This window comes from Sus scrofa, chromosome 15, assembly GCF_000003025.6.
Source record: "Sus scrofa isolate TJ Tabasco breed Duroc chromosome 15, Sscrofa11.1, whole genome shotgun sequence".
Lineage (NCBI taxonomy): Eukaryota > Metazoa > Chordata > Mammalia > Artiodactyla > Suidae > Sus > Sus scrofa.
The window spans coordinates 100,744,401-100,771,408 of NC_010457.5; the positions used below are offsets into that span (position 1 = coordinate 100,744,401).

The 27,008-nt window shown below is 35.6% G+C and overlaps 1 protein-coding gene across 5 annotated transcripts in view; it reads right to left on the bottom strand.

Moving 5' to 3' along the window:
- Positions 1–27,008, bottom strand: part of PGAP1 (post-GPI attachment to proteins 1) — an 87,052-nt gene that overhangs the window by 10,849 nt on the left and 49,195 nt on the right. For 4 of the 5 annotated variants that reach the window (XM_021075856.1, XM_021075855.1, XM_021075857.1 and 1 more), the window contains 12 exons: positions 25,419–25,494; positions 21,880–21,953; positions 21,722–21,773; positions 20,922–20,988; positions 20,381–20,489; positions 17,810–17,848; positions 13,542–13,635; positions 11,750–11,840; positions 10,760–10,957; positions 9,423–9,558; positions 8,137–8,187; positions 7,482–7,669 (listed from right to left, as the gene is read on the bottom strand). In XM_021075856.1, the coding sequence (XP_020931515.1) occupies positions 7,482–7,669; positions 8,137–8,187; positions 9,423–9,558; positions 10,760–10,957; positions 11,750–11,840; positions 13,542–13,635; positions 17,810–17,848; positions 20,381–20,489; positions 20,922–20,988; positions 21,722–21,773; positions 21,880–21,953; positions 25,419–25,494 (1,175 nt within the window). The remainder of the gene's footprint in view (positions 1–7,481; positions 7,670–8,136; positions 8,188–9,422; positions 9,559–10,759; positions 10,958–11,749; positions 11,841–13,541; positions 13,636–17,809; positions 17,849–20,380; positions 20,490–20,921; positions 20,989–21,721; positions 21,774–21,879; positions 21,954–25,418; positions 25,495–27,008) is intronic. The other variant, XM_021075858.1, reaches the window with a different exon arrangement.

Sequence of the window (27,008 nt, forward strand, 5' to 3'; positions counted from 1 at the left end):
TCCATTCATGTTGCTGCAAATGGCATTATGTCATTCTTTTTTATGGCTGAGTAGTATTCCTTTGTGTATATATACCACCTCTTCCGAATCCAATCCTCTGTCGATGGACATTTGGGTTGTTTCCATGTCCTGGCTATTGTGAATAGGGCTGCAATGAACATGCGGGTGCACGTGTCTCTTTTAAGTAGAGTTTTGTCCGGATAGATGCCCAAGAGTGGGATTGCGGGGTCATATGGAAGTTCTATGTATAGATTTCTAAGGTATCTCCAAACTGTTCTCCATAGTGGCTGTACCAGTTTACATTCCCACCAACAGTGCAGGAGGGTTCCCTTTTCTCCACAGCCCCTCCAGCACTTGTTATTTGTGGACTTATTAATGATGGCCATTCTGACTGGTGTGAGGTGGTATCTCATGGTAGTTTTGATTTGCATTTCTCTTATAATCAGCGATGTTGAGCATTTTTTCATGTGTTTGCTGGCCATCTGTATATCTTCTTTGGAGAAATGTCTATTCAGGTCTTTTGCCCATTTTTCCATTGATTGATTGGCTTTTTTGCTGTTGGGTTGTATAAGTTGTTTATATATTCTAGAGATTAAGCCCTTGTCGGTTGCATCATTTGAAACTATTTTCTCCCATTCTGAAAGTTGTCTTTTTGTTTTCTTTTGGGTTTCCTTTGCTGTGCAAAAGCTTTTCAGTTTGATGAGGTCCCATGGGTTTATTTTTGCTCTCATTTCTATTGCTTGGGGAGACTGACCTGAGAAAATATTCATGATGTTGATGTCAGAGTGTTTTGTCTATGTTTTCTTCTAGGAGTTTGATGGTGTCCTGTCGTATATTTAAGTCTTTCAGCCATTTTGAGTTTATTTGTGTGCATAGTGTGAGGGTGTGTTCTAGTTTCATTGCTTTGCATGCATCTGTCCAGGTTTCCCAGCAATGCTTGCTGAACAGACTTTCTTTTTCCCATTTTATGTTCTTGCCTCCCTTGTCAAAGATTAATTGACCATAGGTGTCAGGGTTTATTTCCGGGTTCTCTATTCTGTTCCATTGGTCTGTCTGTCTGTTTTGGTACCAGTACCACACTGTTTTGATGACTGTGGCTTTGTAGTATTTCTTGAAGTCTGGGAGAGTTATGCCTCCTGCTTGGTTTTTGTTTCTCAGGATTGCTTTGGCGATTCTGGGTCTTTTGTGGTTCCATATAAATGTTTGGATTGTTTGTTCTAGTTCTGTGAAAAATGTCATGGGTAATTTGATAGGGATTGCATTGAATCTGTAGATTGCTTTGGGTAGTATGGCCATTTTTACAATATTGATTTTCCCAATCCAGGAACATGGAATATCTTTCCATTTCTTTACATCTTCTTTGATTTCTTTGATTAAAGTTTTATAGTTCTTGGCACATAGGTCCTTTACCTCCTTGGTCAGGTGTATTCCGAGGTATTTGATTTTGTGAGGTACAATTTTAAAAGGTATCGTATTTTTGTATTCCTTTTCTAATGTTTCATTGCTGGTATACAGAAATGCCACTGACTTCTGAATGTTAATCTTATATCCTGCTACTTTGCTGAATTTATGAATCAGTTCAAGTAGTTTTGAGGTTGAGTCCTTAGGGTTTTCTATGTATAGTATCATGTCATCTGCATACAGTGACAGTTTTATCTCTTCTCTTCCTATATGGATGCCTTTTATTTCTTTTGTTTGTCTAATTGCTGTGGCTAGAACTTCCAAAACGATGTTGAAGAGCAGTGGTGAGAGTGGGCATCCCTGTCTTGTTCCAGATTTGAGTGAGAAGGCTTTCAGTTTTTCCCCATTGAGGATTATATTTGCTGTGGGTTTCTCATAAATGGCTTTGATTATATTCAGGAATGTTCCCTCTATACCCACTTTGGCGAGGGTCTTGATCATGAATGGATGTTGGACTTTGTCAAATGCTTTTTCTGCGTCTATTGAGATGATCATATGATTTTTGACTTTTTTTTTGTTAATGTGGTGTATGATGCTGATTGATTTGTGAATGTTGAACCATCCTTGTGAACCTGGGATGAACCCAACCTGGTCATGGTGTATAATTTTTTTGGTATGTTGTTGGATTCGGTTGGCTAAGATTTTGCTGAGAATTTTTGCACCTATATTCATCAATGATATTGGCCGATAGTTTTCTTTTTTGGTGGTATCTCTGTTGGGTTTTGGAATGAGGGTGATGGTGGCATCATAGAATGTCTTTGGGAGTATTCCTTCTTCTTCAACCTTTTGAAAGAGTTTAAGGAGGATGGGCACCAGTTCCTCTTTATATGTTTGATAGAATTCACCTGTGAAGCCATCTGGTCCTGGACTTTTATTGGTAGGGAGTGATTTTATGACTTCAATTTCATTTCTAGTGATCGGTCTGTTCAGTTGGTCTGTTTCTTTTTGATTCAGTTTTGGCAGGCTGTAAGATTCTAGAAAATTGTCCATTTCTTCTAGATTGTCAAACTTGTTGCCGTAGAGTTGTTCATAGTATTCTCTTATGGTTTTTTGTATTTCTGCTGTATCCGTTGTGATTTCTCCTTTTTCATTTATAATTTTGGTTATTTGGGTTCTTTCTCTCCTCTTTTTAGTGAGTCTGGCCAGGGGTTTGTCAATTTTGTTTACCTTTTCAAAGAACCAGCTCTTGGTTTTATTAATTTTCTCTATTGTTTTCTGAGTCTCTATTTTATTGATTTCTTCTTTGATCTTTATAATTTCCTTCCTTCTGCTGACTTTAGGTCTTTTTTGTTCTTTTTCTAATTCATTTAGGTGGAGGGTTATCAATTTGGGATCTTCTTTTTTGAGAAAGGCCTGTATTGCTATAAATTTCCCTCTGAGCACTGCTTCCGCAGCATCCCATAGATTTTGAGAGGTTGTGTCTTCACTACCATTTATTTCAAGGTAGTTTTTAATTTCCTTCTTGATTTCCTCATTGACCCTTCCTCATTCCTCATTGGTTTTTTAGTAGCATGTTGTTTAGTCTCCATGTAGTAGGTTTTTTCTCTTTGCTTTTCCCATGGTTGTTTTCTAATTTCATGGCATTGTGGTCAGAGAAGATACTTGAGATAATTTCTATGCTCCTAAATTTATTGAGGTTAGCCTTGTGTCCCAATATGTGGTCGATTCTTGAGAATGTTCCATGAGCATTTGAGAAGAATGTGTATTCTGATTTTTTTGGATGTAGTGTCCTGAAGATATCAATTAAGTCTAACTTTTCTATTGTTTCCTTTAGGATCTCTGTTGCTTTATTGGTTTTCTGTCCAGAGGATCTGTTCATTGATGTGAGGGGGGTATTAAAGTCTCCTACTATGATTGTATTCTCATCAATATCTCCCTTTATGTCTGTTAATATTTGTTGTATGTATCTGGGTGCTCCTATATTTGGGGCATATATGTTGACGATAGTAACATCCTCTCCTTGGATGGATCCCTTAATCATTAAGTAGTGTCCTTCTTTGTCTTTATGTCTTTTGCTTTAAAGTCAATTTTGTCTGATATGAGTGTTGCAACTCCCGCTTTTCTGTCATGTCTATTGGCGTGAAATATTTTTCCCCACCCTTTCACTTTCAATGTATATGTATCTTTTGTCCTAAGGTGAGTTTCTTGTAGGCAGCATATTGAAGGTTTTTGCCTTTTTATCCACTCAGCCACTCTGTGTCTTTTGATTGGCGCATTCAGTCCATTGACATTTAAGGTGATAATTGATAGATGATTATTTATTGCCATTTTGAACCTCGTGTTCCAGTTGATTCTATGGTTCTCCATTCTTCCTTTCTTTTTCTTTTTCTTTTTTTTTTTGGTTGGATGGTCTCCTGTTATTATCTGCTTGAGAATTTTTTTTTTTTCATTTTTTGCAAATGCAGTATTTGGTTTTGGCTTGTGGTTGCCCTGCTTTTTAGGTATGCTTACCCCTGCCTATAATTGTGTGTTTTAGCCTGATGGTTGTGTAAGTTCAAACACTTCATTACTATATTAAAATTAAGAAGAGAAACATACAAACAAACAAAAAGGGTTATTTATTTCCTAACATCCCTTGCCCACATTTTATGGTTTTGATGACTCTTTCTTATTTTTTTCTTTTTATTTTGTTTGAAGCATGTTCATGATTAAATCTGTATGCTGGCTTATTTGAGTGACTGCTCTCTGATTGTGGTTTCCTCAGTCCTAGTTCTTCCTCTTCTTCTTTTTTTTTTTTCTTTTCTTTTTTCTTCCCTTTCCTTCCTTTCTTTTTGGTTTAGAGAAGCCCTTTCAGTATTTCTTTTAACCTGGGTTTTGTGTTGCTGTATTCTTTAAGTTTTTGTTTGTTGGAAAAAATTATTTCCCCTTCTATTTTAAATGATATTCTTGCTGGATAGAGTATTCTAGGTTGCATATTTTTTCCTTTTAGCACTTTAAATATCTCTTGCCATTCCCTCCTGGCCTGTAGTGTTTCTGTAGAGAAATCAGCTGATATTCTTATGGGGGTTCCCTTGTAGGTAACATTCTGGTTTTCTCTTGCTGCTTTTAGGATCCTCTCTTTATCATTAACTTTTGCCATTTTTATTATGATGTGTCTTGGTGTGGGTCTATTTGGGTTCAATTTGTTTGGGGCCCTCTGTGCTTCTTGTATCTTGAACCCAGTATCCTTTAGATCTGGGAAGTTTCCAGCGATAATTTCTTCAAATATGTTTTCCATTCCCTTATCTTTTTCTACTCCTTCTGGAATTCCTATTATCCATAGATTGGCCCGCTTTATATTATCCCATAGGTATCTTAGATTGCTTTCCTGTTTTTTCATTTGGTTTTCTGTCTAATGACCTGCTTGTGTGATTTCCATTATTCTATCTTCCATATCACTAATTCGTTCTTCTGCATTATTCATTCTGGTTTTTACTGCCCTTAGCTCAGTTTGCATCTCTGCAAATGAATTTTCTAGTTTTTCTTGGCTCCTCCTTATATTTTCTAGTTCCTTTCTGAGGGCATCTGCATTTCTGTTCATATCTTCTCTTAATTCCTTCAGTATCTTCACTGTTTCCCTTTTGAACTCCAGGTCTGTCAGACTGCAGAGGTCTGTTTCATTGTTGGCTGCTTTAGGTGAGTTCTCCTATTGATTTAACTGGGGGTGGTTTCTCAGCTTCTTCAGCTTGCTTGTTGTTTTCTTTCTCCTGAGGGAGTTTTACTCTCCATGATTGGGCAGTGTTTGCCTTGTCACTGCCGTGAAGTTTCCTGAGGGGTGGCGTTGTTGCTCAGTCTTTTTTGAGGCAGTGTGGCTTTTCTGGAGTGTTGATTGGGCTAACAGGGTTTCTTTGAAGCAAAGGAGGACTTCCTGAGGGCAGACAGGACTGGGAGGTCCACACCACGATGGTAGCAGATTTCACTCGGTCAGGCAGAGCTTGCTTGCTCTGGTGTTTTTAGGCTGTGGTGTTTTTAGGCTGTGGGGTTCTTGCAGGAGGTTGGCGGTGTTGTTCCTCAGGAGTGCAGCACCCCCTGGGGGCTGGAGCAGCTATCTGGGTCACTGAGAACCTAAGAGGCTCTTCCCTAGGGCAGCCTAATTCAGAAGGACGGCCTGAGAATGTAGGCAGATCTTTTCACAGTCCGGCCAAGCTTGTTGTAGCTTTTCTGGGCTGCAGGGGCCCCTCCAGGGGGCTGGTGGTGCTGAGCAGCTATTCCACGGGAGTGGGGCACCCCCTGAGGGCTTGGGCAGCTAGCAGGGCCACTGAAAACCCAAGAGGCTCCTCCCCAGGGCAGCCTGACTCAAAAAGACTGTCTGAGATCTTTTCATGGCCCGGCCAGGCTTGTTGCAGCTTTTCTGGGCTGCAGGGGGTCCTGCCTGGAGGTGGCAGTCCTATGCAGCTGATCCGCTAGAGCTCGGCACCCTCTGGGGGCTTGGGAAGCTAGTTGGGCTGCTGCCAACCCAAGAGGCTCCTCCCCAGGGCAGCCCGACTCAGAAAGACCGTCTGAGAATTAGGCAGATCCTTTCATGGCCTGGCTAGGCTTGTTCTAGCTTTTCTGGGCTGCAGGCCTTTTCTTGGGGGCTGGTGGTGTTTGGTGCTGCTCTGTGGGGTGTAGCCCCTCCAAAGGGCAAGCAGGACTGTGAAGGGACAGCCCCTGCGGTGGGAGGCTTCAGGCAATTGTTGAGGCTAGCCCTCCCGGATGGCAGGCAGCCCCAGGTCCGGCGAGAGCATAGGGGGTGGTGGGGGTGGGGGGAGGGGATGCACTGGGAAGCACAGCTTTCTGCTAGCTAGCGGGCCTGTAAGCTTGCTAGCGGGCCTGTAAGCTTGCTATGGGGACCCACCCCTTCTTCTCTCCCCTCCCCAGCATGGGCGCAGACCAGGCTCTTCTCCCAGGTTCCCTCTGATGTGGCTTTCCACTTCCCCGCCCCTAGAGTATTGCTCCCTTCCGCTGCGACAGCTTTGTTTTCTAGTCTCCCAGGCAGTCTCTGCCCCATCAAACTTGACGGACCGGTTTCTAGCCCTCCCAAGGAGTCTCCACTCCGCCCAGCCCCCCCCAGCCCTTTCCCGGGGACTAACCTTCGGAGCGGAGGACCTGGTGCCCAGCCCCCACCCAGGCACCTCAATTTTTGGTGACTGTGCCCGTAGTTCAGATGGTCCGTTCGGTTCTTGATCGGCTTTTCAGTACTCCAACTTACTGCTACACTCTTCTCTGCATCTGGAGATTCCTCTAGTTCGTTTGATCTTTCCCCCGAGTAGGTGACTTTCCAGGGTGTGGGATCCCTTTCTCCTCCACAGTTCCCTTTCCGGAGTGCCCGTCCAGCTCGGATTCACCTTCTCTCACTCTCCTCTTTTCTCCCGTTCTGCCCAGTAATGTCACGAACTTCTTGCCGTTACTGGAGTTTAGGTTCTTCTGCCGGCGATTGGTTGCTGTTCTGTGCGAGTCATTTATTCTGTAGATGTGCTTTTTTGGTTGTGTTTGTGGGAGAGGGCGAGCGTGTCCCCCGACTTTTCCACCATCTTGTCTCCTCTTGCTTTTGCTTTTTTAAATGGCCACACCCATGGCATATGGAAGGAGGTTCCTGCACCAGGGATCAAAAGTATGAGCTGCAGCTCTGAGCTTTGCCACAGCCTGTGGCAACGACGGATCCTTAACCTGCTGTGCCACACTGGAAACTCCTTGAGGAAGCTTTATGAACCATTAAGAATTTAGTAAGTCTCTGCTTACATATATTTATCCTTTGAATCACACAAATTATTATTATTATTATTACTAGGGCCACACCTGAGGTATGTGGAAGTTCCCAGGTTAGAGGACAAACCAGAGCTGTAGCTGCTGACCTACACCACATCCAAGCAACACAGGATTTGAGCAGGGTCTGTGACCTACACCATAGCTCATGGCAATACCAGATCCTTAACCCACTGAGTGAGGTCAGGATTGAGCCCGAATCCTCATGGATACTACTAGTTGGGTTTGTTACCACTGAGCCACGACGGGAACTCTATTTGAATCACATAAATTATAATTATAGAAATAAAGCGCACCTAAGATTCTTTAACCAATAAATTAAAGATGGCATGCTGAGTAATACAATCCACGTTAATAAGTTCATCACAGTACTGTGCATACGAAGACTATCTTCAGCATCATTGGCAGATAAACGGAGCGGGTGTACTGCAGGGTCTTTATGGTGATTGGATTTTTTTTCACTTCTTCTAGAGTGTTTGGGATTCTATAAAGCAATAAAGTAAAAAATCAACATGTTAAGCAAAATTTAAGCTTATCACTTTATTTAGAATTATATTCAATTACCTCAGAGTTAACTCATCAAATTGATACAAAATATTGAAATTATCTTGTTTTAAACTACTTTAGAGTAGTTATCAGTTATAAAATTTTTATTCCTTTAATTTGCTATTTCCACTGCTGAGATTATATCCTCTAAGTAACTACTTGAAATAAAATTTAAAAGATAATTTGTAATAACAAAAACAAGTATTGACAAAGATCAATTTTACTTGGTCAATCTAAGTCTATTTTAATAATCATTAGGATTGCTTTTCTTAAAGTTATTTAAATTCACAGCATCTTTTAAACACCATAAAATCTAACCTTTTTTAAAAAATAAACTTTTATATTTCGCATGTTCTTTCATACTAAAGTGAAAAAACATGGAAGAGTTTTGCAAATAAAACTTACCACAGTCTGGCTGTTTTTAAAAGTTGTTAGGCTGGCTTGCAGGTGAACAATCTATGAAAAAGACATGACTTTAATTTTGAAACAAAAAAGATAACCATTTTTATTGAAATTGAGAGGCACTGTAATTTGGAATTTAAAAAATCTAAACAAATATTCATTTAAACATTTAAAAACATTCTTTTGGAAAAGATAAATAATAATATGCTTGCTACCATGGATTAAAAAACAGAAACAAAATAATACAAACTTCCAGGTATGCTAGGGCCAGGATAATGCTATTTATCTTCTGCACTGTATGTGTGAGTCTATGCTTGAAGAGCGTCTTGCTAACACAACTTAAAGTGTTGTATGAGTCAACATTTTTATTATATTCAGCATAATATAAAGAGTTTAACATATATCTTATATCTTTGAAAATCTGAACTCAATTATATAAGGTGGTGAAATGTTTATAAGAACCTAAGAAAATCTATGAATTTATTAAGTTTGCTTAAGCATTTGAGCAAGTTTTGCTTATTTTGTCGGTTGTTTAAAATATCCACTTAAAAATAAAAATATATTTATAAATAAAATTAATTTATATTTATAAATTAAAGTAGGTCTAAATAGTTTTTTTCTGATGGACGTATTTTTCTCTTTGAAAACTGATTATAATGTGTATATATTACTGTTAAATGCAGATGCAAATAAACCTTTGTTAAAACAGGAAAAAAAATCTTCTGGTATCAATAGCCTCTACATAAGATTAATGTGGAGAACATGCGGTTGTATAACCTAGATCCTTTCTTCAATGTGTTGGCCTTCCTGGAAGTATGTTTTTCACTTCCTCAGTAAAATTATCAGCTTAATTATTTTTATCATTGTCTTGTGATTCTTTAGCAACATCTGTAACATTCTACATTATCTCAGCATGACTGACAGCTGGATCCCACTGACATAATTTTTTGTTTTGTCTATTACCCACATTCAAAGGGAGGTGTGAATAAAAACTGTTGGAGTAAAATGTTTTTAAAAAGTTAACTTTACTTGCTAGTGCATGAAGCAACCTGAAACAGATTATATCTCCTCCCCTTCCTTTGTTAACAAAGAGATCCAACTCAGATGAGTAACTTCAGTTCTACACTTAACATATATCTGAAATGGCTAAGATGTTTAAAAAAAAACTTTACACTTACAGAAGGGTACTTCAGACAGTGATCAAAAAAAACATTTAACAACTTAAAAAAAAAATTCTATGCCTGCCTGATACAAAGTTCGGCCCTTCCGACATTATTTATTTGACATACCTTAAACATATAATAAAAATAAGTAAGAAGTATGGCAAATGCTCCACAAGTTGTCCAACTAACTATAATCAAAACAATTGTCAAAATGGGCAAGTCTGGTGATATTATCTTGATTTCTTTAGGAAGTTCAGAGGGCCTGGAATAATAAGAGTACAGCTTTCAAAAGCATGTTAAGAGTTACTTACACAGTCACATATAAGAATAAAACAGTAAGTGATCTCTCAGCCTCTCCTTCTTATTAATGTGCAAGCGGCACTATAAGGTAAGCAGTAAGTTTTTCTAAATAAAGGTGAGGGTTGACACACATCTGTACATTTTATAATACACTGTGACAGTACCTCTTGTATTTATACACTATAGGTGATATTTGTACTAAGGAAGAAAAAACATCGTTAAAGATGTTAGGCCTTGTGCCATACATTTCCGATCTTGAGAGGAAGAGGAACAATTTTCTGTCTTAAAAATTTTGAGGTCACTAAGCCATGTGATAGTATTAATGCCAGAAGCACCTCAGAAGGGTGGGGGAAGAAACATCATATCATAATGCCCATGAAAAGGACAGGAAAAAGAAACCAGATCACAGGTTTACCAGAAAAATCTACCAGTGACTTCAAACTGTGTCTTCAGATCTATAATAAAACTCCAGAAAATGTTTTTAGAGCTCTTATACATTTCATCTACTTTGATCCTTGATTGGAGTCTCTTGCCCTCAGGTTTGACTGAAAATCAGCATATAAAAACACTGCCAGAGAAATACTTTCTCCTTGGAAAGTATTTCAGCAACAGAATGATTTACAACAGCAAAATTTAAAAAATACTTGTGTAATCTGTCAAACTTTTTTGATTAGTTCTAAAGCACTAAGGTGAAAATCAAATAAAGCATTTAACTTGAAAAAAATGACTATGACAAAAATGTATTTTAATACTGACACCATGTTTTTTGTTAGTCACACAATTTTCCTTAAAAATTATAGGGAGTTCCCGTTGTGGTGCAGTGGAAATGAATCTGACTAGGAACCATGAGGTTGAAGGTTTGATCCTTGGCCTTGGCCTCGCTCAGTGGGTTAAGGAGCGAGCTATGGTGTAGGTTGCAGTGGTGGCTTGGATCTGGCGTTGCTGTGGCTATGGCGTAGACCTGCAGCAACAGCTCTGATTAGACCCCTAGCCTGGGAACCTCCATATGCCACAGGTATGGCGCTAAAATGTCAAAAGATTAAATAAATAAATAAATAAATAATACTTTAGTGAAACCAAATTAATTTTAAGGTTACCTATCAAAATACAATTTTTTTCTTACTTTAGAGCAATGAGAAAGCTATTAGTCATTCATTCTTTACCTTTTCAAAGCTAGCCACAATGAAGAAAGGAGTCTCACAGATGTAGAGGAAAGGAGGCCACCCCAGTAGGCGGTACATGTTCCAAACAGAAAAAGAATCAAGGATACAAGGGGAAAACACATACTCTGACTAGTTAAAACGATGGCATCTAATTCCGGTAACAAACACATATCCCATAATTCTTTAAACCATTTATATCTGTGGATTAAAGAAAACATATAAAAAATAAAAGCAAATAATAAAAGAAAAAAAAAATCAACAACTCTCAAAGATTTAATATTTGAGGTGTCTGACCATTCACTAGAGTCCCCAAAGTTCCATGACATTTAATTTACAATTATACTGAAAAAAATAATACATTTCAATTCCTTATAGGGAATAAGTGAGTCTACTGATCTTCAAGCTTCTGGGTCCGAATTCTCAATGCATCTTAACTGCTCGCTACTGATCCTTGAAATGAAACAATAAGTGGTCTTTTCGTTTGTTTGTTTTAAAGTTAGAACTCAGTAGCTAGTCATAATGACAGAAGAAAGACATTGAAGTAATGGCTCTTAACCGAAACAAACTGAATAAATTAAGACTGCAATGTTAAGTAGGGTATAGAGATCTAAATACACTTTGTATGGGAAGTTAAGAAAAAGACTTCTGAGGCACTGTCTCATCAATATTCTATAAAGCTTTGTGTCCATAAACCCGGAATACCCAAAGATCATGGACCCCATACATTCCTTTGCAAACATTAAAGTCCTGGTATATTTACAGTCTAAGTTTAGACTGACATATTTAAGTTCAATAATTACTTTTGAAATGGTTAAACTATTGAAGTAAATGTTGATATACTTATTAGGCCTTGCCTAACAGAAAACTATCATTTAATAAAACAAGTCAATTGCTTTATCTATATGAACATTTATATTTCAGATTGGAGCCAAATATAATATTTTTATATATAAAACAAAATTAAAATGTTAATCAGATAATAAAACTTACCCCAACAGAAACTTAATCATAATTACAAAAGGATCAACTTTGTATGGTTTGGCTTCTTTATCCAACATAGTAGCATATTCTAAGCAATGACCTAGTGATTAAAAAAAATACATGCAGTAGAGAATTCAAAATAATTAAATATGAGATACTTTGCATTGCATCTTGAATTGTTTGTAAGAGCAATTACTTCATATCAGAGAAAGCAAGGATCTTCATTACTATTACAGAGACTCTTCTCAAAAGATTAAAAATTTCTCCAATTCGGTGGTTCTCACATAGGAGTGAGTACACATTCAATCATTTGTGAAACAAATTCATGAAGCCAGGGCGGGAAGTTCATCATTTGTATTTTTACAAAGCTTCACAGGTGATTTTTTGTTTACATTTTTCAGCCACACCCATGGCACATGGATGTTCCTGGGCCAGGGACCGAATCCAAGACCCATGTGTGACTTATGCCACAGCTGCGATAATGGATCCTTAAGCCATTACTCTGGATCCTTAACCCACTGCACCAGGCCAAGGACTGAAACAGCAACACTACACAGACAAGCTGGATGATTAATGCACTGCGCTACAGAAAGAACTCCTCCACAGATGATTTTTTTTTTAAAAAACAACTTTACTAAGCCCTAATTCTCATATCTCAAAATTCATCCATTTAATGTAATTCAGTGGCTTTTAGTATATTCACAGAGTGTGCATTAACCACCACACTTAATGTTGCTTCCTTCTTCCTGGAATATAGGTTAAATCAGATTAAAATGAACACCAAAGGCCAACTCAAATTGCAAAAAGTCACTGGAAGGAAATGAGTAGCTTGTGGAAGGATTTGGTAAAATGGAGATGGTGGAGGGGGTTTTTGGACTGCTTTGTAAAAGCATTTTTGGCCCCACTCTATTTTCCTGTCTCTTGCCTCCTCTGATCACTGTCCAAGCTTAGCAAGTGTGTTATGCTGCTGGGAAATTGTTCTAACTGCTATATTCTAGAGAAAGCTTTGCTCAATGCACTATACAGTCTGTATTTTCTTCTCCAGATCCATTCTCCACCCTTTGCTCAGAATTCTGGGAGGCTGACTTTTATGGATTGGTCTCTGGTTGCATTCAGCGAGTGAGAGGCACTGGCAGATAGGGGCATAGTGGAAGAAACAAAGCTAGTGTATTTATATCCCTGCCTTGTCCCTGCTGAGTCACAGGCTGACAGTGGCTACAGAATTCCTGTACCCAAGCTCAGCTGCAATACCGCTGTTCTCTCCTACAGATCCCTATGTTTGCTCCCTCCCTTGTCCTTGAACCTAGGAGTAGCAGATGCCTTTGCTGCTAATCTGATACTTTAGCATTTCTTGTTGGTTTCCCTTAACCCTACACATACCTTTAAAACAATCCTTTAATTAAACTCTCAATTATACCATTCAGTGTACCAGGACCTAAATGATACAGCTGATACAGCACAAATATCACACACATGCTTATTACTACATGCTTGGCCTTAGGTTGGGCACAAGGGATAGAATGAACAAGGACCTCATCAGTGAGCTTCTACCTTTTACGAGATCCTCAGAACACGGGCAAGAAACTTTAGGCGCAAGGATATAAAATGGGGAAAAGAAGTAAGGAATTTTCTTGTGAATATCTTAAAACTTAGAGGATCTCAAACCTCTGTAAACTTGAGAGATAAGGATGGTCGATTATCAAAAAACGGTATGTCTTCCTTGGTCACATGTAGGATTAAAAAATGTAGTATGAAGCCCTGAGGAAGGAAGGGAGTGCGGGAGGAATACAAACATTCTTACCTGTTGAGAAAAGAGAATATAACTGTCCTCCATAAGCAAGAAGGATACTGGATATAACATAAGCAGGAAGAGCTCCACCATGAAATCTAACTACCTAGAAAATAGGCAAATCAATGGGCAACTTCTGAATATTCATGTTAATGAAATAAACATACTTTCACATGAAATCAAAGTGCTATTCTTCACTTTATACATTTCCTGACAAGGCCACAAAGACATCTCCAGTAATGGGTATCAAAATCCTAAGTGAAATAAATGCTAAGAATATATAGCTTATTAGAACCATGTTACCTGAATTTTTCATCAAAGGCATAACAGAGAGACATTATATAATTCTGTAGCATATACCACGAATTTTTTTTTACAAGGCATGTTTATTGAGCATTTAATATGTTCCAAGTGTAACACTAAACATCTTATATGCATTATCTCCTGCTCTCCCCAAAATTCTTCCATGTAGTTCTTATCCCTATTTTACAGATGAAGAAATTTAGGCACAGGAAGCCCAAGTAACTTGTACAATTAAAAATGTAATAGACAAGCAAGTCACTTACTTGCTACATCTCTTTGTTCTCAAAAGTAAAATAGGGACAATAATAGTACTTACCTTATGGGTGGTTTTAAGGATTAAACGTATTCATTTGTATAAGGCATTTAGAGTGTCAACTTAAACATGATAAGCTACTGAAAATATTAGCTGTTATTATTACACTTTTATGTCCTTTGCAGTCTTTGGAAATCTTGTGGAATGGGACTTAACTCAGAGCCTAAGTTTATAACCATTCTATTATGGCACTTCAAGTCATTCTATCAGCTAATCTAATCTCTACAAAAAATCCATATATAAAACAAAACATAGTGTTAAGTTTTTCTTTTAATTTTAAAGTTTTAAAAGGAAATTATTTTAAAGCATGTTTTCCAATCAACATAATTTTTTAGAAGATGTACAGAGTTCTCTGTCAATCTGATGAAAAGTATGGAAATGGATGCTTACACAAAATGTTATAAAAAAAAAAACAACTCTGAGTTCTCGTCATGGCACAGCAGAAATGAATCTGACTAGGAACCATGAGGTTGCGGGTTCAATCCCTGGCCTTGCTCAGTGGGTTAAGGATCCAGCGTTGCCATGAGCTGTGGTGTGGGTTGCAGACACAGCTTGGATCCCACGTTGCTATGGCTCTGGTGTAGGTCAGTGGCTACAGCTCCAATTAGACCCCTAGCCTGGGAACCTCCATATGCCGCGGGAGCAGCCCAAGAAATGGCAAAAAAAAAGACCAAAAAAATAAAATTAAAAAAAAAAAAAATCTTTAAAAATCTCATTGAGTTCAAGGTCTCCTTGAAGCTTCTTTATGGATTTCTAGGTTGAAACTGATGAGAAAGAATTAAAAAAAACTTGGCACTCCCACTGTGGTGCAACAGGATTGGCAGTGTCTTGGGAGCACTGGGATGCGCTGCACATTGGATTGGGGATCCAGTGTTGCTGCAGCTGTGTCTCGGATCTGATCCCTGGCCTGGGAGCTCCATGTGCTGTTGGCAGGCCAAAAAAAAAAAAAAAAAAAAAAAAAAAAAAGAATTAAAAAACGTAAAGCTCATACTCATGATTTATAGCTTGTAACTTTGAGTGGAGGAAGAGGATAGCTGAGTGAAAGGGAAAAGGTCATTTTTCTACCTACTATTAAATGATACTCTCTGCATGCTAATGACATTCTAGGAAGCAGCATGCCTATTATGGACATTGGAAGGAAGTTAAGTGGCACACAAGGCTCAGAGTCAGATTCTTGAGGTCGGACTATAGCTTTGCCTCCTACTAGCTCTATGTCCTCAGACAAGTTATTTTACCCCTCCCTCTCTCTAGGCCCTTATTAGTAAAATGGCAACAAATAACATTTATCTCACAGGGAGTCTGAGGCTTAAATGTGCTCATTTGTGTAAAGCATTTGAAAAGTAACTGGCACAAGTAGGTGATCAGAAAATGTTCAGTTACTGATAACCTTTAATGCCCTTCACTGTCTTTAGAAATCTTGTAAAAGGTCCTACACACAGAGTATCCTAAACATAAATTTCTTTTTTAAATACAAAGTGTCATCATGATAAGTATAAAGTACTATACTGGGCAATCTGCACAACGATCAACAATCATAAACTGGCCTCCATATTCCAATCATAGATATGCATCATTTGGTTTTAGTATTTGGCACAGTATCTCTTTACATTCTGAATTAGATGTCAACATTGAAATACTAAAATATTTATCTAAGGAGTTCTCATGGTGGCGCAATGGTAAGAAACCCAACTAGTATCCATGAGGATGTGAGTTCAATCTCTGGCCTCACTCAGTGGGTTGGGGATCTGGTGTTGCCGTGAGCTCTGGTGCAGGTCGCAGACATAGCTCGGATCTGGAATTGCTGTGGCTGTGGTACGGGCTGGCAGCTGTGGCTCTGATTTGACTCATAGCCTGGGAACTTCCATATGCCATGGGTGCAGCCCTAAAAAAAAAAAAAAATCCACCTAAAAATTCAAACTTCTAGTTTCTCTTAAAATCTAAAGATTGTGTAACTTTGGAATACATTCTTATATGGAAATGATTTATTAGAGTTTAATTGTCCTGAGAAAGTAACTTTCAGTTTATTTTCTGTCCTCTCTTTCCTAAGAGTAAAGAAATGAATGTATATTCCATTTTCTGAAGAAAATATTAATTTTATGAAAAATTATCTAATCAAAGGCTAAAAATTTTCCCAAGGGGTTTCTCTTTATTCCTCTTCCCAGTCTTCTTTGAATCAACAACACTGAAAATACATACAATTTTTAAAAGACAAAAACGATATACCAAACTGAATTCATTCTCCTACCACTGTCAAGCCAAATTTTTAAACAAACATGAAGGAAAACTACCTTCCAGCTTTCCATTATTGGCTTATCTCAATTGCCACAAGTTCTTTAACATTTAAAAAAGTACCTACCTCTGACACTATAAATTCTCACTTAAAAAAAAAAATTCCATATCTAAATAAGATTAGTCTTTTTTTTTTGGTTGTACATATAATTATACCTGACTATATAAAAGTATCAAGCTAACTTGACTTTTCTTGTCACTATTCTGAATTATGAGCCCCAGGGATGAAACTGACAGGAGAATGATAGATCCTCAGCCATAATGCCATGTAAAGTAACATGCTTTTTGGACATATTAAAAATACAATAATGTGAAATTTTCCCTTTTATTCCACAGGATAATTTAAAAAAAAATTGGTCCCTTAACATTTTAGAGTAGTTATTAAAATGATCCATGATGCTATTTTCCAACTTATACTAACATTTAATTTTTTCTAATGCAGCATGAACTTTTTACACATTAACTTAGAATTGTCTGATGTTCACAAATTTAATAATAATCACAATCTAGTTCTCACCAGGTTGCCATGAAGATCAAATGAGATAATACACATAAAGGAGTTGTTGATTTATATATTTTATAATTTGTGAGTTTTATCATTATGGTAGAATTAAATGACTTAAAATCTCTGCTATGCCTAGAATGCAAAACATAACAGACCAAAAAAATAAAGTGAAAGTGATAAAAGACACAATAAAATTTTTAGGTATTTTGAAACTGTAATTTCTGACTATTCAATATTATCTATTTATGTCCAGAATGCACAATTCTGCAAATTATAATGATGGTGAATAATAATATAACACAGTACTTCTATAACATGATAAATTATTTTTGTTAACACTATTTGCCTACAAATCATAGAAAGATACTCCTTAAATGAATTTAAGCTATACAACATGTATATTTCTAACCTTTCGCAAACTGAACATGCACGACATAAAAAGTTCTTTGAAAATGTTCATTTATGTGACTGAGCTTGCCTATTTGATTTGACTATGAATTACAGCATAGTATGAGCATGAATAAAATCTTAGTATGACATCCATTTAGCTAAAAATACTAATTTCCTTGAAAATCAGGAATCAGCTCTCATTTTTAGGAAGTATCAAACATGAAAGCAGTACCTTAAAAGCCAGAGGTGGCCAACTAAGGTCAGTGTGCCAAGAACAGTTTTCAGATTTTATTAAAGTGAGAAAAGGAAGAAAAAAAGAGAAAGATGAAGAAAGAAGTAGCTGTAGTCATGGCTGTAGCAGCAAGAGACTATATGTACTGAACTATTTATCATCTGGCCCTTTACAGAAAAAGTTTGCAACCCATGCTTTACAGTACCTACTCACAAGTCAATAAGTAATTAACAAGAAGCCTCTCTTACCTGTCCAAGTATTTGTGAAAAGGAAGTCTTAACTGTCACCTAGTTTAAAACAATCATTAAAAAAGGTTATTTTCCTGAAACTCTGGTTCACATTTTATTAACTGAGCACTCTGCATTATCTGTAAACATAATCATTAATTTTTTTAGATGAACTTAAAGGTACTAAGATTTTAAAATAATTTTCTAAATCATCAGCGTTTAATTTGTAAAAAGTGGAGTTTTACTGTTCAGTATATTTTCCTACAATCTAATTCTTGGACAACTGGATGAATATATGACACATGTGGTAATCCTTTACTATCTAGAATATCTTATTACCAGATCATACAGGCTAAAGAAATTTAATGAATTACTCAGTCCAGAAACTATGCATATGTTTGCTGAAAAATTAAGCACAACTTAATCAACTTCCTGTATTATCACTACTTTAAAATCTCAAACCTACCACTGTATGGTACTAAATATAGTTGAGCTAAACTACTTCAGAGTAAATTTCATAAAAACACATTTCACATGATATAATACAAGGAACAAAGAGAGTACATTTAGTAAAATCTGAGCCAAGACAGTATTTAAAAAAAATTCATCATTAATTATATTTAGCAAATACATACCTCTTCTGATATTAAGAAATTTGGGAGAAGAAAATATATCTTTCAAAGAAAACTTGTAAAATGACTACATTTTATCAAAACGTGGACTTTTTTTTTTTTTGGCTGCACTTGCAGCATGCATAAATTCCTAGGCCACGATCAATCCTGAGCTACAGGGAATGCCAAAATATGGACTTTTTTTGGGAGAATATAAAGTATTTGTGAAAACGTGGATATTCTGAGAACACGCAATGTTTAGAGCCAAATGATGAATGGAATTCTTACTATCTCTATAGCAATAAAAATAAGAAAGTATAAGCTGAAAACCATATAGCCTTGAAAAATCTTTCAACATTAAAAACAGAAAACAAGATATCTAAGCATTAATAAATTCCATCAAATCTAAGATAACCGATAATACAGGTCAAACTGAAACTTGACTGTAGGACACACTCTATTTTTTTGACCTACTAATTCTAGTTTACCCTAAGAAAGTTAGTTCTAATAAAGAATTCAAATATTTAAGATTGGTTTAAAGAAACTGAGTAGGAATAAGATATTTCACAAAAACCAAAGCCACCACTGAAATGTACGTATTTCAACCACTTAAATCCGGACTCCTTAAAAGCTGGCATGTCTTGATACAGAGAGGGTCTCTTTTAGTTCATGAATCCACACAGAAATTAAATGCTACTCTCAGGTCTATTTCTCTTCTCTTAGTGTAAAGAGATCTACTGTGATTGTAAAACAAATACAACAGGCATTACACTACACATTTTAATGACCAATAGAACTTAATGAACAAGAAGGGTAAAAAATGAAAAAGGGTGAAAAGAATAACCTTAAGCTTATCTGGTAGTGCTGGAAAACCATATACATCATTTCAATTACTGCAACAAAGCCACATCTGCTGATTTCATGATGTTTTTCAATTTATGGAGGACTCTGGATTTTGAGCTTCCAAATTTAGACTGTTAATCTACAATCTCAATTTTTATTTTATTTTATATTACTTATTAAGATGTATACTTTCAAAGGTCCAGCTAAGGAAATACTGAAGTGGTGCTAACAGGCAAAATGGAGAATATCTAAAGTATCATAAAAATCTGTTTCTTACATGAATTGGCTTTCATGCTGCCATATATCCAAGGCAAAAATAAAAACATATTTCCAGTTTACTCTATAACTAAATCTTTTTTTGTTGTTGTTTTTTTTTTTGCTATTAATTTTTTCAAAGCTTAATTTTTCCTGTTTGACTTAGGGAAGTCAGTTTTTTTTTTAATGTCTTCTAAAATTTTATTTTTATTCTAAAATATTAAAAATTGACTACTAAAATAAAAAGGCAAAATACACATTTTCATCACTAAACATAAAAATTTTAAATTAAAATTATTTAAATATTTCAGAAATTCTCAACTTCCATTTCAGTCCCCATAATTCTTAGCTTCTTTTTTTTTTTTAATTTTTATTTATTTATTTTTTCCCCACTGTACAGCATGGGGATCAAGTTACTCCTACATGTATACATTTTTTTTTCCCAACCCTTAGTTCTGTTGCAATATGAGTATCTAGACATAGTTCTCAATGCTACTCAACAGGATCTCCTTGTAAATCTATTCTAAGTTGTATCTGATAAGCCCAAGCTCCTGATCCCTCCCACTCCCTCCCTCACCCATCAGGCAGCCACAAGTCTATTCTTCAAGTCCATGATTTTCTTTTCTGAGGAGATGTTCATTTGTGCTGGATATTAGATTCCAGTTATAAGTGATATCATATGGTATTTGTCTTTGTCTTTCTGGCTCATTTCACTCAGTATGAGAGTCTCTATTTCTAGTTCCATCCATGTTGTTGCAAATGGAATTATGTCATTCTTTTTTATGGCTGAGTAAGTATTCCACTGTGTATATATACCACATCTTCCGAATCCAATCATCTGTCTATAACTAAATCTTAAAAATTAAACAAACATACAACTTACCTCATATTGACAGTCTGATGATGTGTACATTTTTAACAATGCTACATGGCTGTCATTTTCTGGCTGAGCAATATGGAGTTTCACAGGAATTTCTGTGGTAGATGGAACCCTGAAAAGGTATATATCAATTTTCAAATACAAAATGCTATGAAATAACCATGGCTAAGTCAATCCTCAGCAACACACAATGAAATAGAAAGCTAGATGCCACATGTGTTATTATGGATCAACACCTTTCCAGTTGTATCACTATTACTTGAATACTGCTTCCAGGACATAGGAATTGGGGGAGAGGGTGGAAAGTGGTTCATGTTTGAAGCAAGTAAGGTTTAAATTCTAGATCATTTAAATAAGAATAGTATATTTTAATCTTAAAATACTATATTATGAGCACAATGCTACATAAAGGATACCTACATTTTCCTAAGAGGTACTATAATAGTTTCACTAAAATTTTACTATGATTTAAATAAATAAACTAAGTAGAACATGTATTATACAAAAACACAAAAGTTTAAGGTAAATTATTTCATATACTTACTGTGCAATGGTTAGTGAATCTTCATAAGACCAGGGAATATGAAGTTTATAGATACTAGTAATTTCTTCTATGAAAAAATAAATGAAATATGTATTACTAATCTTATGCTACTAAATGTTATAGAAGTTACTATAACAACTACTTACGCAATTACCCATTTCATTAAAAAATAACTATTAAGAATTGCATCACGAAATAGGAAATTATGGACAATTATTTAATAATGTTTAATTAGACTTACAAAAGATATTACAGCATATAGAAGTACTATGAAATTGGAAAACATTAAACAACTAAATTTAAATTACTACTACAATAAGACATGCAGTAATTTTTTTTTTTCTTTTTATGGCTACACCTGCAGCATATGGAACTTCCTAGGCTAGGGGCCAAATTGGAGCTTCAGGCCTACACCACAGCCACAGCAACGCTGGATCCTAGCTGTACCTGTGACCTACACTGCAGCTTGTGGCAATATCAGATCCTTAACCCACTGAGCGAGGCCAAGGATGGAACCCACATCCTTATGGTGACTACGTTGGGTCCTTAACCCCCTGAACCACTATAGGAATTTCAGTATTTTTTAATTTGTGGATATTTAGACTGAAACAGATGACAATGTTTACTGTTAAGAAAGGGTCTATGTGAAATCCACTGGAAATACAAACAGCTTTTCTATTATCATATATTTAATTTTAATTTAATAAGATATACAGAAAAATAAGTATTACAAAGAATTCAAGTGAGGATCTAATGATTCTTCAAATGACAATACTATTTTTTCAGAAAATCCAACTTACCTTTGACTGCTGAGCACTTGCTCACCACGCTGATTTTAAAAGCCTGGTATATCTAATAAGAGTTTGATCACAAAAATGAAAAAACAAAAACAAAAAACAAGTTTAACTAAACAGAAGAATAAACCCAAATCCTTGTTATTATGAAGATAATTAATTACCTGTCCAAAGTTCAGAAGCTCTATATTATAGAATAGGCCGCTTGTATTTAATATCACTTTCCTTGAAGACAATCCTGTAAAATTAAAAGTACTATATTACTTAGAATACCAGAAAAATTTTTTTCTTTCTTTTTTAGCTGTACCTGCATTATATGGAAGTTCTGGGCCAGGGATAGAATCTGAGCCACAGCTGTGACCTAAGCCACAGCTGTGGCAATGCCCACTTTGCCAGGCCAGGGAGTACACCTGCACCTTAGTAGTGACCTGAGCCACCACAGAGACACGGCCATATCCTTAACTATCTCTTGGTTATGGTCAAGATGATATGGGAGTTCCTGCTGTAGAACCAAGAAATTTTTTACAAAGTACAAAAGTACTAATTGCTTAAATACACAAATGCAACTGTTCAGATGCTTCTTTGAAAAGAAAACACAGGATAAAGCACCTGACAAAAAAGTCTTGAAATATTGATCAAGTGTTATCACTGAACTTCTATTAACTAAAAAATAAGTACTATGTGATGAAAGATTCTATCAAGCACATTTAGCACTACTTCAAACGCATAACCAGTTCTTTCAAAATGTTGCCTATTTTATATGATCAATAACTGGATCTAAGAAAAAAGACAGGAAATTTTATCTACATGTAAAAATGCTAAATGTAAGTTGTTTCATCAATCTGTGATTAATAAATCACTTTCTAAAACACAATGCTAACTTAGACATTCATGTACAAACCATCTTAATGAGTACCTTTTGTGAGCAATATTTTAAAATAGAGCACTGAATTTAAGACAACTCAAAATGAACAGTGGGAGAATAAGGAGTAAATATAAAGTAGACTTCACATTTTACTTAATCAAATTTAAAATACCATTCACTGAGCTACCCTCTTTCTCAAGAAAGATGGTCTAATTCTTGGTTGTTGAAAATATTCCAACAGGAAGCAAATAATTTACAATTTTGCTTTCCACAATGGCAAAAGGGAAATGAGAAGCTGAACATTATACTTAATTAAAAACATTTTTTTTCAGCCTGACTCACATCCTGAAGATTTTAGAAAGAACATCTTCATTATTAAAATGCTGACAGGCCCATTTGAGAGACTGCTTAACAGTTTCCATAAGTTTAGACGTATCAACAAATAAGCCACAAGTATTTGATTGTGTTATAACTTAAAATGTGAGACATTCACCAATGATCAAAGCATAAATTTCCCTGAATGTTTTCACTTTTAAGACAGCTAAAGTTTTTTTTTTACATACTTATCATATTTAATATTTTATTTTGCCAACTCCTCTTCAAGCACATTAAATATTTAATTCATTTTTTTCCTTTTTTATTACTCAATGAATTTATTACATTTATAGTTGTACAATGATCATCACAATCCAATTTTATAGGATTAATTTATTATTAAATCTAAGATATCAAAAGTGTTAGAGGAGGTCAGTTATAATACTGGCACAGTATTTTTAAGCTACAACGACAATTCACGAGAAGTCAAGATTCATTTCTCTTTTAATAGGTTAATTTTAAAATTGCTTAACATATTCCAGAAGCACCTTCATCAATTATGTTTAGGAGATCAGTTTACTATCATTATACAGTATTAATCAGTTCGGCTGAGCATAAATTAAAATAAGGAGAAATGCCCAGCAGGCTCTCTTGTGGTTGAAAAATTAAGCCCCAATCTTTACCTCTCTCAAGATGGAATGGAATATGGTGCGTGTAACCCGAGTTACAACTTTTAAAATTTGAGCCAGGGAGGGCAGAGCTCTTATTTTATAACCTTGGTGTCTTTAATGAGGTGATTCAGAGTTGTCAATTATGTATTATTCTGTATATTCTTTTGTCAAAACCAAAAAAGAAAGGGATAGATTAAAAACCTTAAGAAAGTTTTCTCTGTCAAGTAATATAGATTCTTTTCATGAATGGAATATTAAAAAAATATAATGAGGGAGTTCTCATTGTGGCTCAGCAGAAACGAACCTGATGAGTATCCATGAGGACGCAGGTTTGATTCCTGGCCTTACTCAGTGGGTTAAGGATCTGGAGTTGCCGTGAGCCATGGTGTAGGTTGCAGATGTGGCTCAGATCCAGTGTTGCTATGGCTGTGGTATAGGCCAGCGGCTACAGTTCCAATTTGACCCCTAGCCTGGGAACCTCCATATATATACCAGGGGTTCAGCCCTAAAAAGACAAAAAAATATATATGTATACTGAAAGGATGGGGCATGCCAAAAGGGCAAAGGAGCCAACCTAAAAAGAACTTCCAATATCGAGAGCTGGAGAAACTTAAGGAAAAAATGTAACATTAGTAATGGATTATAACCCAAAAATAAAATAAATATGCCTAAATCCATACTAATATAAATAAAATTGAATAAATGAATATATGGGGGAGAAGGTATAACGTTCTTTTAGGAAGAATTTCAATAAATATAGAATGCCAGTAATAACTGTTTCAGACTAGATAAACCAATGGATGCTAAAATTAATGTGTAATTTTGAAGAAAAACAGGACACTTACACTTTCTTAAAGTATCTCCCTCAAGATATTAATCATAAAAAGGCAAGCAGTAACTTTACTGTGGAGAAGCCTGGCAGACACCACCTTAACCAAGTGATAGGGTTAACATCACTTGTAATTAGACACAGTGATATTATATATCCTTGGACATGATACAATAAGTACACATCACTTCTGCAATATTCTTGCCCCAAATGTATAGCATCAGTCTAATCATAAGAGAACATTAGACAAAGCCAAGTAGAGGAATATTCTACAAAATAACTGACCACACTTTTCAAAGATATCAGTGTTATACAAGACAAGGAAAGACTGAGGAACTATCAAAGATCAGAGGAGAAAAGGAGGTATGACAACTAAATGCAACATGGGAACCTGGAGAAGAAACTGACAGAAAAACCCATGAAAACCAAATAAAGCCCGTAGTTTAGTGAACAGTATTGCACTAATGCTTAATTCTTAATTCCCATAATTATGTTGTTTATGTTAAGGTGAATGAGAGATATACAGGGATTCTACATTCTTTCTATAATTTTTCCACCAAGTCTAAAATTATTTCAGAATAAAATTAAAGGAATATTTAGTTATATGTATTCTACCATAATAAAAAAAAAACTGGGAAAGGGATTTAGAGAAGTCTTGAAACCTTCATAGAGTAGATAGCAATTTATATCTTATAATAAACATTTCATAAAAAGGGCCAAAATGTTGTTTAAGTTCAAATGAAAATATGTATACACAAACACACAACTACCTGCAAATGTATATGATTAAGGATAAGTTTCTTTTAAAAGTTCTCTTCTCAGAAGATGACTGTTGGCCCAGATTTAAATAAGAATCAAACCACTGAGCCATATCATATGGTTATTCTAAGAACTACACTTGAAGTATATAAAAAATACTTAACTTTACAAAGCTCTGCTTTATTGCAACTAACTGGCAAAATAAAATCAGCACCCTTTTAAAAATAAAAGCAACTCTTAAGGCTTCCAAAATCAAAGACTTACCAAAGGAAAAAAGATGAGTTACAGGTAGCTGTATGGATCTCGTTTCTTTTTTAAAGAATTCACAATCTACAACAAACTGTAAGAAATAACAATTTATTAGGAAAAAAGGGAATTAAATTTATAATAAAAGATCTTCACTTGATATTTGAGTAGAAAATAAAAATTTATAAGCTTCAGTTTTGGAGAAAGTATTATCTATTATCTATCACACTAACTCTGGCTGTACTTAGGCGGCATGAATTTATCAAGGAGAGATGCTAAGCTAAAAAAATATGAATAACAAGCTTAATAGATAAATTATTAGAGGATTCATCTCTAAAACAACAAATACATAGAAAAATTTTCTTGAGTAGTTTTAGGTGTTTGAAGAGGAACCCATCAAGGATGGGTCAAAGCATTAAGAGCCAAGGTCAACTCGGGATCAATTCGGAATTTAGATAATACATCTCTGAATACTTTCATCGTTAAAGTGAAATGTGACTTTATTACATCTTTTTTTTTTTTAATGCCCTATTTATTACCTATCTGCAGTCTAAGTAGACTACAAAAGGTTTTTGGAGACATACTGCCATTCATCAACAGATGACTAATGTTCATATTAGGATTATTTCAAGCTAAACAATGATTATGTGAATGAAAATGGTTCGTTATATATAAAGAAAAAATGTTATTTCAAAAACAGTAAACTTATAATGTGACATCCGCTTCATTACAATTTCTGTAAAGACTTTCCTTGTCAAATAACATAAGCAGCATAAGGAACTTTGCTCTCAGCTGTCTGCCATAAGAATGGTTTCATTAAAATCATCTCCACAACCAACCAAATTACTTTCATCTACAGGAGCTGAGGAAGAAATTAATTTGATGCCTAACTGTAACTAGCAAGTAGTCTGCTTTTTTCAAAAGGCAGAAAGTTAGTGGGTTCTACCCTAGGCTTTTCCAGTAACTACACCCAGAATTGTGTTTAAAGCTGTGTTATTTTGTTTGACTCTTGGGTGAAATTTTGATTGTTTTTGAAAGTGAAAAACAAATGAGGTGGAGTTCTCATTGTGGCTTAGTGGAAACGAATCTGACTAGTATCCATGAGGATGCAGGTTTGATCCTTGGCTTTGCTCAGGTTAAAGGATCCTTTGTTGCCATGAGCTGTGGTGTAGGTTGCAGAAGCAGCTCGGATCCCAAGCTGCTGTGGCTGTGGCGCAGGCCAGCAGCTGCAGCTTCAATTTGAATCCTAGCTTGGGAACTTCCATATGCCACAGATGCGGCCCTTGAAAAGACTAAAAAAAAAGAGAAAATAGCTGTTACGAGATTATTCATTATGTTTTTACAAAGTATTTTTGCATAAGACATTGCTTGAGTCAGGGAAGCAGTTTTAAATCACTCTAAGCAATTATTTAAAATAATATAATTTTATTATATCTTCAAAAACTTGACTATTCCTTAATAGAATAAAACCCTTACCCAAGAAAGAATTCAAGGGTCTGTCCAAAAATAGTCAATGTAAGTAAATTTCTAATGACTTAATTATCTGTTTTCTGTCATCAAAAGTGCAGATAATTACATATTTTTATTTGAAATATATTATCACTTGTC